Below are 15795 nucleotides of genomic sequence, written 5' to 3'. Positions count from 1 at the left end.
TAAGAGTGCAATATATATGTGCTAATATTTATAACAGATTTTTCCAAATAAATGTGTTTTTTTTAATATGTATTGACAAACAGTTCGCAGTATTTCAAATTATTTTTTGATGCGAAATCATTCTGTGAATTAAAAAAAACATGGTGGACCACACGTTTGAGACCTCACACCTCTTATTAGGTGTTAATGAGAGTGGTTGTGATTTTGGCACGTGGCGCCACCTACCGCCATCTACCAATCATTGCAGTCAGTAGAGTCTCAGCTAACTAGCAACCACGGGTTGCCAGTTACGTCTGAAAACAAAATACCTAGGTATTTTGAATTTGAATGTAGTAACCGTTTTTGGCCACATTCTTACATATGGCACCTTTAAAATTGATAATGTTGATTTTTGCAGGTTCTGCACGTGTCTGTCAAAGCTTCATCTCAGTCACTTCTGAATAACTTGAAGAGAAATATATACATTTAGAAATGCAACTATAATTCAAGTTTGAAAATATAGCTTTACTTCAATTAGAAAAAAAAGAATCTTGGTTCGTTTTTTATTTTGGATGTGAGGCGAATGTGCAACTCTTTATATGAGTGAATATTCGTAACCCGGTAAAAACGAGTCACACCTGAGCTGTTATGTGAAATGTTATCAAAAACATGATTTTTTTTTTTTTAATTCATAGGAGAATGAAAAACAACATGAGTGACGTTAAAAGTGAATTCTCTGGAGTGCATAATTATGACGCAGGAGTGTTTATAGGCAGACGAGGTCTGTAGCTGACATACACAAATGCAAGTGTTCTTCCATAATGAAGAACTTGTTATGGGCAAAAAAAACCTTCCAGTTTTCACATTTCTAAATGCACCAGCACACAACACGCAGACCATAGTACTTTTCCCCCCAGACAGACGTCCTACTGCCACACAGATTTCAGCTTAATCCATCGGTTAAGATGAATTCACGAGTCAGTGATGTTCAGTATAAATATGATAAATCTTCACTTCATCCGTGAATTGAAAAAACAAAACAATAACAACACCATCAAGTTTCTTTCATTTCCAGCAGCTCTGCGTGGTTAAAAGCCAACACTTCCAGCAGCAATGAGCACAAAAACAAATCAATATAAAATCAATAAACCAGCTCCAGTTTAGAGTCATTACAATGACTGGAATGATTCAAATCTCTACAGACGTCTGCGTTTTAAACAGTTCATTCACATTTTCCTCTTTAAAAATGTGATATCAGTCCCTCTCTCACACATTCCTATGACATGTTTCAGTATTATTTCATCAACTACTGGTATGATGAGATTATCCCGACATTAGTGCAAAACATTCTATACTACATAATAATCTCAATTTGCATTTTGTAAGCTTGATTTTTCTTACAGGCACAGTATTAAAACCACACATTAACACAACATGTAACACTTACTCAGTTAAAAAAAAACACACCCAAAAAACTGCAGTGGGAGTTATTGAACACATTCTGTCAAATCACCCAAAATAATAATAATAATAATAATAAAAACATAGGAATAAATCAGTACTGGCAATTGATGAGAACCTGGCTGTCACGCCAGAAGTATACAGGGGATTGTGGGTAAAGTGACTAGAGGCAGGGGGTGGAGTCACGTGGCCATATCAGGACATGTTCGGTGCAGAGTCAAAGAACAGTCCCTGACAGAGCCGCGCCGTGTCCTCTGGACGGTAAACTGTGAACCCGATGGTCCGCGGGTCGTTGAAAATTTCGTAGTCGTTTCCTCCCTGAAGAGAGAGAATAAATAACAGCATGAAAAAAAACAAACCAGTGCATAATATTCTTAAACTCTAACTCCTCGAACTGAATGCGTCGTACCACTTGACATATAAGTGTGTCCTGGACGTGTCTCCTCTGACCCAAGGTTATAATAGATTTGGATTTTTCATTAGTTTTAGTTTTTCATTCAGTTTTTAGAGCAGATTTATCAGAAGTTTTTATTTTTTGTTAATGCTTAGTTTTAGTTTTTTTTTTATTAACCTCCGCCAAGGAGTTATATGTTTTCACCCGAGTTTGTTTGTTTGTTCGTCTGTTAGCAACATAACTCCAAAAGTCACTGACGGATTTGGGCGACGCTATCACTGGTTACAACACTCACTGTCTGAACCAGGCGCACCGACAGGGTGTATTTTGTAGGCACTGAGCTGCCTTGGCGGAGGTCTGCGCTCTCCAAGTGCTTTTCTAGCTACTTTTAGTGTTAGTTTCCAAACTCTAGGTTTTATTTTTAAGTTCGACTAGAAAGCATGTGTTAATAAGTAACGAGAAGGTGGCAACGGATACGTCAACATATGGGCTGTTCTGAGGACTGATTGCGTTCATATGACTCATTTTCAGTTTGAACAACAAGGCGGCGACCACAGATGTCCCCGAGAAGAGTGTAAATACTACAGCAGCAGGTCAGAGGACGTCCTGAGGACAAACTGTGAAGGCCTCCTCGGAATGTGACTAGATCACTGAGGACAGGACGGGGCAGCTGAGAGCCAGGACTCAGGAGTTATCATGGCACATTTCTGCAGCCCTGTTTCCAACTTCAAACTTACAAAGAAGCTCTGGTAACTGCTTAAGGGCCCTTAGCACGGCGGCCCTTTTGTAACACTTAGAACCACATATATATACATACATATATGTATACGTGTATGTGTATATATATATATATGTCTTTATAGATATATATGTGTATGTATATATATGTGTATATATATGTATATGTTTATGTGTATCTATATATCTTTATATGTGTGTGAATGTATATATATGTGTATCTATATATATATGTGTGTGTGTATGTATATATATGTGTATCTATATATATATGTGTGTGTGTGTGTATATATATATATATATATATATATATATAGCTGTGTATATATATATGTGTATGTATATATTTATATATATATGTATATGTGTATATATGTATATGTGTATCTATATATATATGTGTATCTATATACAGTATAGATACACATATATATATGTGTGTATATATGTGTGTGTGTTTATATATATATAGATGTGTGTGTATATATATACACATCTATATCTGCAGTAAACCTGGACTTACATCCATGGTCTCGTTGCCAAAGAAGTAGATAGCGTCCAGACCTTCACTGTCCAACAGCTCTAAACACAGCCTCTTGTCCCAGCCTTCTGGGAAAATGTCAAAGCTGATGACACCACCTGAAACGAGACAAACGCTGTTGACGGTTATACCTGATATCATCATCCTTACAACAACCTGTGCAGTGTACTATCTGATTTAGTATTAGCCAAGTATTCAAACTGCTGCTGAATACATTCACTTTTACTCTCTATAGCAACTGACCTTTGACCTGTGAATTAAGGCTCAAAGGTCTCCTGCAAATGCCTTCCCTTGTTTTTTTTCAATTACCTCACTGTGGCCCTCCCCCCCCTCCCCCCCTCCAGCTAAATCTGTTTTGGTGGAAAAAGCACCTCTCTCTCTCTCTGAACTGCAGACAGTTTAAAGAGCAGCTCAGAGGCGTTCGGGCCAATCAGATGACTGTATTCCCGACACACCCTCTACACGCCTCTAAACACCCTTCAAAGCCTGGCTGTAAACACTTCAGTGACTCGGCCACATCTTTGCTGTTTTCCCTCATGAGCAGAGCTGCTGACTGTGCACTGACGCATATGTAAAGCCTCTATTACTCAACCTAATTACACAACCTGCCCTAATGGATGAATAAAGGTCGCAATAGGTGAAATGTTCCAGTGATCGGGTATAATCGAACAAACCAATAGCTCAAAAATAAGTCAGTGAGTGTTTATCAACGACAAAGATACAGGGCAGGTGTGTACATAGTCCAAAAGTCACACATTCTACTAAGGAATTCCACCTTTTGCAGCACTGGGTAATGATTCTATAGGTCATCTGATGGATGTCATTGTGTTGTACTGAATCTGAGTCTACTGAGATGGGGTGAAGCGATTGATGACTATAGTAACCCTAACCTGAGGAGCTAATGGTCTCGAAGTCGTCTTTAATCGAACAATTCAGTAAATTATAAATGATAAAAATATGACACCAGTGTGATTGACAGCTGGCATCATCCACTAGGAAACTGGCTGCAAGTGACACCTGTGAACGTCCGGTTGCAAAACATCAACGTGGGGCTTTCCAAATTGTGATTCTCGTGGATGCAAATCGAGAGTTGGTATAGCTGGTATAGATCGGTGGTATAGTCCACAGACCTCCGTGTGGAGGGTTGGGGTTCAAATCCTGGTCAGGTCAGGTCAGCTAATACCCAGTGTGGCCAAGGCCCTTGATGATACTTGCCTTTCTCAGATGTGCGAATGGATCAATGTAAGTTGCTTTGAATAAAAGCGTCAGCTAAATGTCATGTAACATTTCGTTATGGGTGAGGTCATGATCGTTTACAAACTTGACCAGAACAAAGCACATTACGCTAAATACATTTTAAACTCTACATTCATTCATTTATCACCCCTCTGCGTTTTACTGCACGTCATGGATCTACATAAGAAAAACACGCCCATCTGTCCCGTTTGTTTGTCTGACCTGTGAACAGACCCTCATGCGTCACCAGCGTGGACCAACACCTCTGCGAGCACGTAAAGCAAACACTGAGTATCTGATTCGCCTGACTGCGTCGCCAGAGGGACAGGCGGAACAGAACAACAGCCATCGTAAAAGTTCTTTGACAAGTTCCGATGTTCCACAACAAGGTCCGTTCACAAACACAGATAATGCGTAACAGACGATCATGCACGCGGTCATTCAGCTGAGCTGCAGGGAGACTGATGAGCTTGTTTTTCTGCCTAAAAGAACATCCACGAAGATTAGAAACACGGATGTGGTTTGTGGTTAGTGAGTGAGAGGCTGAGTGTGGGCAAAACGGCTCTCAAAGCTGCTGCTGCTGTAAATATGAATTATATACTGTACATGACATGATGAACACAACCGTGAGGAACTCGGTCATCATCCCTTTTCCTCCGAGTTTCAAGCAAATAGAAACTAGAACTCAGACTTTCTCCTGTTACAAATTACACTACTTCAACATAAGGAACCTGTTGTTGATCTTTTGATTTAACTGATTCTAATGATTCAGTTACACTGAAAACAACTGCTTTACAAGCCACTAGTTTGTGTGTGTCATGGCAGTTTCATGCAGCCGTATTGTGATGGCTCCACCCACATTGAGGAGGTACTATATTGTAATGGAAAACCAACCAAACCGTGTAGAGCAGGGGTTCTCAAAGTTTTCATACCTGAGGGCCAATTGAGGAACCCAACATTGGACTGAGGGCCGCCAAAGGGAAAAAACCAGAAATAAATCCCATTTGTACTCATTTCAATGACCAGATTGCAGTTCTACAGTTTAGCGTTAAGTAATATAAGCGTTAATATAATGTAATTTAAGCATTCATATAATAACGCTTTATAATTTACTGGGTAATTACCGAGTATTTTGGCCATTGTTCTTACCTTCTAATTACAGGTTAATACCAAGTAACACATTTCTGTTACCATATATTTACTGGGTAAATAGCTAGTAATTGGGGGCTGTAACTACCTGCTTATTACCAGCTTATAACCCAATAATACACTAAAATTCACCATATAGGAACCAGGTAAATACCCAGTATTTTTGTTTACACTTATTGATCTGTATCCAGTAATGTCCAATAAACATTTAACAATCTTAGTCGCTCCTGGATTAAAACTATCAACTGTAATTCATTGCGGGCCGCCAGAAATGTTTCTGCGGGCCGCCATTGGCCCCCGGGCCGCACTTTGAGAACCAATGGTGTAGAGCCAAGCCAAGGTGGTACTGTGTTGTGGTAAAGTATTTGATGCAGTATTTGATAGGGTTTATCTGTCTGTGAGATGTTTTTCATAGACTTTTACACCCATGACTTAACAAAGTTAGGAGTAATATATGCTTGTTTTTTGTTATCGACAAGCGACAAGTGTTTTTATTTTTTGGACTCTCCCACCTTTTGTGAAGCGAAGTCCCTTTCCAGCAAACTCCTCTTTCAGTGCAGCAACAAATTTCTCCCTGATCTTCTCTTTCTGTGAGGAAAAAGATAAATATATTAGTATTTATCTGAAGTGTAGCTTAACGACAGGATCAGGTGCTTAAGCGGTGTGTGTTTTTCTTCGTCTGTGTTTTGACGTGGGTGCAAGGCAGAATTTGTGGCCACCTTTTTTTAAAGAATCGTTTTATTCATTGCTATAGACTACCGTGCAAACGTTTGGGGTCACTTAGAAATGTCCTTATTTTTGCTCGCCTTGCAAGAGATATATCGGAGCTTCAGTCTAAATGTGTGGATACACCCAATGCAGATCTGTCCAAAGAACTCCTCACGAAAAAGGCAGAATTTGACCTCCTGGCTTCCAATGAAGCTGCAGAGTCACTGTTAAAATCACGTCATAAGTATTATGAGTTTGGAGATAAACCTGGTAAATTGCTCGCTCACCAAATTCGACAAGCGTCTTCATCACAACATATAACTCAAATTAGTACCACTGATGGGACAACTATTGACCCAAAGGTAATTAATAATAACTTTAGAGACTTCTATGCCAGATTGTACAGCTCTGAATGCGTGGCTGATGAGAAGCAGTATGACAATTTTTTTAACTCTATGGAGATTCCCTCTATTGACAGTGCGACATCATCTAGACTGGATGAACCCTTTTCAATTGGTGAACTCAGTAGTGCATTGATGCTGATGCAGAGTGGTAAATGCCCAGGCCCTGATGGCCTTCCGGCTGAATTTTATAAGACATTTTCAGGTCAGTTAGCTCCGATTTTACTTAACATGTTCAATGAATCTTTACAAAATGGCATTCTTCCCCCCACATTGAGACAGGCTACAATTTCTCTCCTTTTAAAAAAGGACAAAGACCCACTTTCCTGTGGTAACTATCGCCCCATCTCTCTGTTATGTGCGGATGTCAAGCTCTTGGCCAAAATGTTGGCTCGGCGTCTGGAGACAGTGCTACCAACTATTGTAGGTGCTGACCAAACTGGGTTTGTTAAAGACAGACATTCTTTTCATAACGTTCGACGTTTATTTGATATTGTCTATGCACCGGCACCCTCCGACACCCCTGAGGTAGTTATTTCCATGGATGCGGAGAAGGCATTTGACCGTGTAGAATGGTCATATTTGTTCTCTGTTTTAAAACGTTTTGGCTTTGGCAATACCTACATATCATGGATTAGACTCTTATATACGTCCCCCCAGGCTTGTGTTCGCACAAACAATGATTACTCTGAGTACTTCCCTCTCAAGCGTGGGACCCGTCAGGGATGTCCACTCTCTCCACTCTTGTTCGCTATAGCCATTGAACCATTGGCGTTGGCCCTAAGGTCCAGTCAGATACCAGGTATTTTAAGGGGTAGCGTTGAACATAAAGTGTCCCTGTATGCGGATGACCTCTTACTCTTTGTCTCTGATTTAGACAAAGCTTTCCCGCTTGTTTTAAATTTACTGGAGGAGTTTGGTAAGATTTCAGGCTACAAGCTAAATTTCCAGAAGAGTGAATTAATGCCAATTAATGCTGCAGCCATGGCATATCCACTGTCTGACCTGCCTTTCAAAACGTCCCTCGAACATTTTAAATACTTGGGTGTTTGTATTACCAAAAACTTTTCAGACTTATATAAATGTAATTTCTCCCCTCTTTTGGCAGGCCTGACTCAAGACCTTCAGCGATGGTCTCTTTTGCCTCTCTCTCTTGCAGGACGGATAAATTGTGTTAAAATGAATGTGCTCCCAAAATTTTTATATCTCTTCCAATGTATACCTATTTTCCTTACTATACGTTTCTTTCAGTCACTTGACCACACAATTTCCCAATTTTTATGGAATAAGAAGGCCCCTAGAATTAAAAAAGACACGTTACAAAAACCTAAGGACTTGGGTGGCCTGGCCCTCCCCAGCTTCTCACTCTATTACTGGGCAGCAAACATTAGAGCCATGTTACACTATTGTTGCACCAGTGACCAACCTCCACCCTGGTTACAGATTGAGGAGGCCTCATGCGGTTCATCATCCCCGATGTCCCTTTTGTGCTTTCCCACGAGTATATCGTCATCCGTGCATTCAGATAGCATTGTAGTGAAAAACTGTCTTAAAATCTGGACACAATTTAAACAACGCTTTACTCAGCAATCTATATCTGGTATGGCTCCTATTTGCTTTAACCCCCTGTTCGCTCCATCCATTATTGATAATGCTTTTGTAATCTGGAGAGACAGGGGAATTTTGTCCATTAACCATCTTTTCATTGATGGTAAATTTGCTTCTTTTGATCAGTTAGTGCAAGCTTATAACTTACCTTCGACCCACTTTTTTAGGTATTTACAGATAAGAGATTTTGTTCGTCACCGTTTTCCCGGTTTCCCCGCCTCACCGTCTCCTATGCTTATAGATACCATCTTCAAAATTAATCCTTACCGGAAAGGTGCCATATCAAGGATTTACTACACTCTTCTGGCGCACCAATCTTCAACCTCGGATGTCTTACGCACTGCATGGTCAGATGATCTCAATATAGAGTTAGACCCTGCGGTATGGGATCAGGCTTTGAAATGGGTCCATTCATCCTCTGTCTGTGCCCGGCATGGATTATTACAATGCAAAGTGGTGCATAGGGTTCATTGGTCCAAAAGTAAACTGGCTCGTATATTCCCAGGTATAGACTCAAGCTGTGACCGGTGCCATTTAGGACCAGCCAGTCTTGGTCACATGTTCTGGGATTGTCCTGTCCTCGTGCCATTCTGGAAGGGTGTCTTTGACAGTCTTTCAGCCATTATTTCTACCAAAATTGATCCCTCACCATTAGTTGCTCTGTTTGGTGTCCTACCTACTGGTCATTCATTGCCATCCTACTTTTGTGAACTTGTGGCCTTTCTCTCACTCTTGGCGAGGCGTGTCATATTGTTACATTGGAAGAACCCTCGCCCCCCCTCCCACTCTCAATGGATTAGGGATGCCCTTCATTATATGACACTGGAAAAAATCAAGTACTCTTTGCGTGGCACCTCAACTAAGTTTTGTAGGGTCTGGGATCCTTTCTTAGATCACATCAAGTCTCTCCAATTAGATTCCGCCATCATTGATTGATTCACCCCAATAACGCACCAACGCCCTGTTTTCAACTAGCCTTATTGGTAGCACGTATTGGCAGCATGCAGCATTACCTTTTTTTTAATTATTATTATTGTTTATTTATTTATTTATTTATTTTTGTTATCTTTTTTAAAGTTTATTTATTTACTGTCTAGTTGTTCATTTTTCGTATTGTTATTATTATTATGTTTGCTTTCTTACTTATGGTCGTTACTGTGCTTAATTAATGCGAGTGGATTTCTATGTGCTTGGATCTATGTTTGTTTGCGGATAGTGTGGATGTGTACAAGCATGCAAATCTACCATATTATCTTCCACTGAAAGCACTCATAAGCCAGTTGTTTGTCTTGTTTTGTTTGCTTGTAGGGGAAGGATGAGGGATGGGGTGATGTATTGTGTATCCTCAGCATTTGGCTGTATGTTATGTTATCCTATCACTTATCTGTGAGGATTGTTGTACGTGAAGTATTCTGTTGTAATTTCTATAAATAAATCATATATAAAAAAAGAAATGTCCTTATTTTTGAAGGAAGAGCACATTCAAAGCAGTTGCATGTTATATACTTCAATGTGTGTTTGTGCAATGCACTAACATTACTTGGTTAAAGGTGCCATATGTAAGAATGTGGCCAAAAACAGTTACTACATTCAAATTCAAAATACCGAGGTCTTTTAGGTTTCGTTTTCTATCGTAACTGGCAACCCGTGGTTGCTTGGCAGCTGAGACTCTACTGACTGCAATGACTGGTAGACGGCGGTAGGTGGCGCCACATGTCAAAACATGATTTCAAAACATAAACATGATTTGCAGTCTGCAAAAGATTTTTTTTAATGCAAATATTTCGTCTGTACTGTTGTTGTTGGTGAGTTCAGTTTGTTATATGAACATTATTCATGAGTCTCTGTGACATATTAGGAGGAGTTTATGGCCAGTTGCTTTAGATTTATTACATAATGTACTTTTAAGTATTGTTTTGCTTTTATCTCCCCGTCTACAGCACTAATCACAAAGTATTTTACCTTGTCAATTTCAGAGAATTCCATTCGCTCCTCCGGCGAGCAGCTGCGACCGATGGGAGAAATATTAAGCATTCCATTCCTGAACTCGATGAATGTTCCCCTGCAAAAGAGGTTAGAACAAAAGAAATTACATTAAAGTCATATTTATACCTACAATTAACAACTTGAGCCATCACAGGTTAGATACGTCAGTTCACACCATCAGCGATTTGAGCTCAGCTTCGGTTTAATCATGTATTATTTATGGCCCGGAAAGAAGAATCGGTCACATTAGCTCATCTTTGAAACCAGAGTCCCAGTTTTGCAACCGAGCTGTGATTCATCCATTCATCTTTTATCATGTTATTGTGTGATAGAAAGGCACAGGGTTTTTACATTTTTTTCCACTCCTGCGTGGCGTAGATTTGGTGACATTGCCATTTAAACATGATAATTGTGACAATAATAATAGAATTATTATAAAACAGTGCATTTGTATGCAACTATAGAGCCCCAGAAATCTTACTGCCCTACTCTACAAACATGTGCATCATTTTTCATTTGCAAAGACCGTGCAGCGTTGTAATTTAGTGAACTCTGAATGAATGAAATGTATTCATTCGAACGAACGTGCAAGAATATACTGTATACAACCGAGAATAAGGGAGTAGGAAGAAGAAAACGTATTTACTCCCACCTCCAAAACTTAACATATTGTTATCAAAATAAATAAGTCAATAAATATAATGCGTACCTAAATGTGTTACATATACATATACATACATATATATGTATGTGTATATATGTACGTAAGTGTATATATATATGTATATATATACACGTATGTGTATATATGTATTTATGTATGTATATACGTATATATGTATACGTATATGTATGTATATATGTATACGTATATGTATGTATATATGTATACGTATATATATGTATATATATGTATGTATATATGTGTATATATATATACGTTTATATATGTATGTATATATATACATATGTATGTATGTATGTGTATATATACATATATATGTATGTATATATATACATATACATGTATGTATATATATACATATACATGTATGTATATATATACATATACATGTATGTATATATATACATATACATGTATGTATATACATATACATGTATGTATATATATATACATATACATATGTATGTGTGTATATATACATATGTATGTATGTATAAATATACATATACATATGTATGTATGTATGTGTATACATATACATATGTATGTGTATAGATAGATAGATACTTTATTCATCTCACAGAGAAATTCACATATACATATACATATGTATGTATGTATGTGTATATATACATATATATATATGTATGTATGTGTATATATACATATATATATATATATGTATATATACCACAAAAAACCCACAAAATAGTGGGTTTGTTGAAATTTGCTGAAATATCCTTCTCACGTGACTTCATATGAGTACGTGTGAAGACGGCCCACAAAGTTAGCAGTTAGCATGCTATCAATACACCAGAGATTGGGTTTATACAAAGGCAGACGCCAAAGTCTCCAACCTCTAACTAAGGTGAGCGCTGATAAACATCTCCAGCATTCCTGTATTTGAGGAATGCAGGTCGAGTGAGTCATGCTGTGTGTTTTCCTTGTTTCGCCTAAGTGAGCCCTGTGTGACTGTGGCTGCTGTCACCTTTTCTTTGGCAGCTTGATGAGCCCCATGTAGCTGAGGCAGAAGTTGATCAGGTCCTGCAGAAGCTCCTCCCCGATCTGGTTCTGTATAGCCTGCCGGAGGAAAAATTATACAGAAAACGGTAGATGGCACTGATTGTTTTGTTAAATAAATCACACGCTGAATGAATAACGTTTGCACACTTACGTGCTTTGAGAGGAGCTTCCCGTCTTTGTATTGCACGGTCCCGTTCTCAGCAAACACATAGTCAAACTTGTGTATCACTGCAAAGGAGGAGATCAGGTTAGATGCACACGCGGCTAAATGAGTGGAAATGAATACAGGAGAACAGAACAGGCTGCTACATTTCCCTGGTAGCAGATTACAATATGCAGAACACTACCGGGGGAAAAGTCTCCCTGACCTTCCCTGATTTTTCCACCAGGTCAAACTCCTTTCAATAAGTGAAAAAGTGAATATAATATATAGTCAATGTGTTGGATCAATCAAAACAAATCTTAATAACAGTAAAAAAAAAAAGAGGAAAGGATCTGCACAACATAGAACTCCTCAAAAACAAACATTTACAATAATGTTATAACCCTGATTATTCAGTGGATAAATGTTTAATGTATGACTTTTTTTTAAATCAAGAATTTCAAATTATTTTTGACACAATATTGACATTTTATACCTCATCAATCAATCAATCAATCAATCAATCAATCATGGGACTTCACAGGGTTGGAAACATCCTCTGTCCTTAGACCTTCGACCAGGGTAAGAAAAAACTACCAGGAAAAAACCCGTAGAACAGGGGAAAAAAAAGAGGTAGAAACCTTACACTCGACCGTACACTAGAAATAAAAGTGCTAAGTAGAACTATATAAGGTTCTTTGGCTTGTCCTCACAGGAGAACCCTTTTTGGTTCACCACCTGGAACCCTTAGTGTTACCAAGAACCCTTTTAAAACCCTTTATTCATGAAAGGGGTTTTAAAGGGTTCTCTGGATCAAAATGGTTCTTACTGGAACCATTAGTGTTACCAAGAACCCTTATAAAACCCTTTGTTCATGAAAGGTTTTTTCAGAAGCAAATGGTTCCAAGTAGAACCTCAGCCCTTGTAGAAAGAGCCTTTTGGAACCCCTTTTTCTAAGAGTGTAGGGAGAACCACAGGTGAAGGATCCACTCCCTGGACGGACAGACTTGCAGTAGATGTTACCCAAAACTTCATGTAACGTGAAAAGATCACGTGAAAAGTGTTTGGTGCTGTGTGTGTTATGGGTGTGTGTGTGTGTGTGTGTGTGTGTGTGTGTGTGTGTGTGTGTGTGTGTGTGTGTGTGTGTGTGTGTGTGTGTGTGTGTGTGTGTGTGTGTGTGTGTGTGTGTGTGTGCATTCCTGCCCTAGCCTAATATTTACTGAGTGACAGGCTCTCAGCTTTGTCTTGCATCTGGGTCAGCAGGTGAAGAGGTCACGGTCAAACCCGGCACCAAGAATGTCGCGTGAGTCTAAATTGAGAACGTGTTTTGCGACTGCGTGCTGTTGTGAAAACAAGCCTCACAAGTCTCTACTCGTGAGACTATACGAGTGTGAACTAACGTGGACTGTTGTTTCATCATCCTTCAACTTCGACGTGTAGCCTGAACGCTCCTCTAAAGAATTACACCTTAAAGGTGCCATATGTAAGAATGTGGCCAAAAACGGTTACTACATTCAAATTCAAAATACCGAGGTCTTTTAGGTTTCGTTTTCTGACGTAACTGGCAACCCGTGGTTGCTCGGCAGCTGAGACTCTACTAACTGCAATGATTGGTAGACGGCGGTAGGTGGCGCCACATGCCAAAGCATGATTTCAAAACATAAACATGATTTGCAGTCTGCAAAATATATTTTTTAATGCAAATATTTTGTCTGTACTGTTGTTGTTGGTGAGTTCAGTTTGTTATATGAACATTATTCCTGAGTCTCTGTGACATATTAGGAGGATTTTATGGCCAGTTGATTTAGATTTATTACATAATGCACCTTTAAATGTCGGGTCATACAGTGTGGTCGAGCTGGGTGAATGACAGTAAACACACAGTGTAAAGCTCACCGTCATCTCCCTCCCCGAGCTGCTCCGCTATCTTGGAGTAGTCCGACCCCCCCACGATGCCGATCTTCACTTTCCGTCTCAGACTCTGGAGAAACTTGTCCAGCTGCGGGTCGATTTTCTGCAGCGCACAGAGAAAATGCTGTAGTTATTCTTTTAGCGTGACACATTTCTGACTCTCCACTGAACACGCGACAGTTAACGGCGCCATATGTAAGAATGTGGCCAAAAACGGTTACTACACTCAAATTCAAAATACCGAGGTCTTTTAGGTTTTGTTTTCTGACGTAACTGGCAACCCGTGTTTGCTCGGCAGCTGAGACTCTACTGACTGCAATGACTGGTAGACGGCGATAGGTGGCGCCACATGCTAAAACATGATTTCAAAACTTAAACATGATTTGCAGTCTGCAAAAGATTTTTTTTAATGCAAATATTTTTGTCTGTACTGTTGTTGTTGGTGAGTTCAGTTTGTTATATGAACATTATTCCTGAGTCTCTGTGACATATTAGGAGGATTTTATGGCCAGTTGATTTAGATTTATTACATAATGCACCTTTAACGTGTAAATGTGCAATGTTGTGTTTACAGTAGCGAGGAACAATGTCGCCGACTTCAGCAAACTCCTGTCGCTTGTACTGTAATTTCGGCGCCTCATTGCGACACATGGAAGCCTGAGCTGCACACAGGGGAGGCTGCATTATGCAATATCTGGCGTCTGTTGCACACACACACACACGAAGTATGTGCAGCTATTGTTAAGACAGCATCAGGGCTGAACAATACGGCCTACTGTAATTAAAAAAAAAAAAAAATCTATAAAAAAAGTCAATTTAGATGAATTATTGTCTCGATCTATACACGTGTTATTCTACAGACTGAAGATAACGTCTTTGTTTCTCACAGATCTGCACACATATCACACAGTAATCATTTTAAATACCTGCGATTACACCATATAGTCAGTTAATACCTAACCACAATCTTAACTCATCCCTAACTTTAACCAGAGCCTCAGAAATAAGGCTCTGCTTCATCAGAAGAAGAAGTCAGTGTTTACCACTTTACATTACACTACAGTAACATTATGAGAAAGAGTGTGGCAGTCGTTTTGTAACAGTGAAGTGACTGTTATGGTAACACCATCTGATTTATACAGTTATTATGTGTATTAACTGAGCTATATGAGTGGAAAATGTCTATGGGACATAAAGAAAGGCTGACTTTCAACTTCACAATGATGGTATAATATGGTATTCATCCACTTTTCATGTAAATCTAATTATACTATTTGAAATAAGATAACTATCATATAAATATCACTCTGTCTTTAATTCCAAGACTATTCCTGTGCTATTACCATGTTGTTGCTGCAGTGTTGTGTATATGCACACGTGGGGTGACAGACAGTGTTAGGACAGTGTGTATTTTCCGCGAGACTGTGAACACACACACACGCACACACTCACACACACACACACACACACACACACACACACACACACACACACACACACACACACACACACACACACACACACACACAAACACACACACACACACACACACACACACACACACACACACTGTAAACAGTGTGTCTGCACGAGCTCAAACTGCCACTGTCTCTGTGGGGTACGACGATGATGATGATGAAGAAGAAGAAGATGCTGTTGTTCCCTGTGTGTGTGTGTGTGTGTGTGTGTGTGTGTGTGTGTGTGTGTGTGTGTGTGTTCTCACCTCTCGCGGTGGTGTCAGAGTTCCGTCCACATCGAACAGGCACAAGATGTTCCGGTCATAAGAGAAGCCGTTCAGTCTCTCCATTTTCTTCCTCCGCTGAGAGTTTGTTG

At 39.4% G+C, this 15795-nt stretch overlaps 1 protein-coding gene across 1 annotated transcript; it reads right to left on the bottom strand.

Annotated features, from left to right (window-relative positions):
• Window positions 1–697: 697 nt before the first annotated feature.
• Window positions 698–15795, bottom strand: pmm1 (phosphomannomutase 1). Its single transcript, XM_083896724.1, has 8 exons — window positions 15686–15795; window positions 13948–14065; window positions 12061–12137; window positions 11875–11966; window positions 10178–10277; window positions 6011–6086; window positions 3096–3211; window positions 698–1758 (listed from the first exon to the last, which is right to left on the bottom strand). The coding sequence occupies exons 1-8, from the start codon at window positions 15767–15769 to the stop codon at window positions 1636–1638; spliced, it is 786 nt and encodes a 261-aa protein (XP_083752850.1). The 5' UTR covers window positions 15770–15795; the 3' UTR covers window positions 698–1635.

This window comes from Microchirus variegatus (assembly GCF_963457635.1).
Source record: "Microchirus variegatus genome assembly, chromosome: 10".
In the NCBI taxonomy this organism is placed as follows: Eukaryota; Metazoa; Chordata; class Actinopteri; order Pleuronectiformes; family Soleidae; genus Microchirus; species Microchirus variegatus.
The sequence above is the reverse complement of the archived record's forward strand: the minus strand, read 5'-3'. Positions and strand labels throughout refer to the sequence as shown.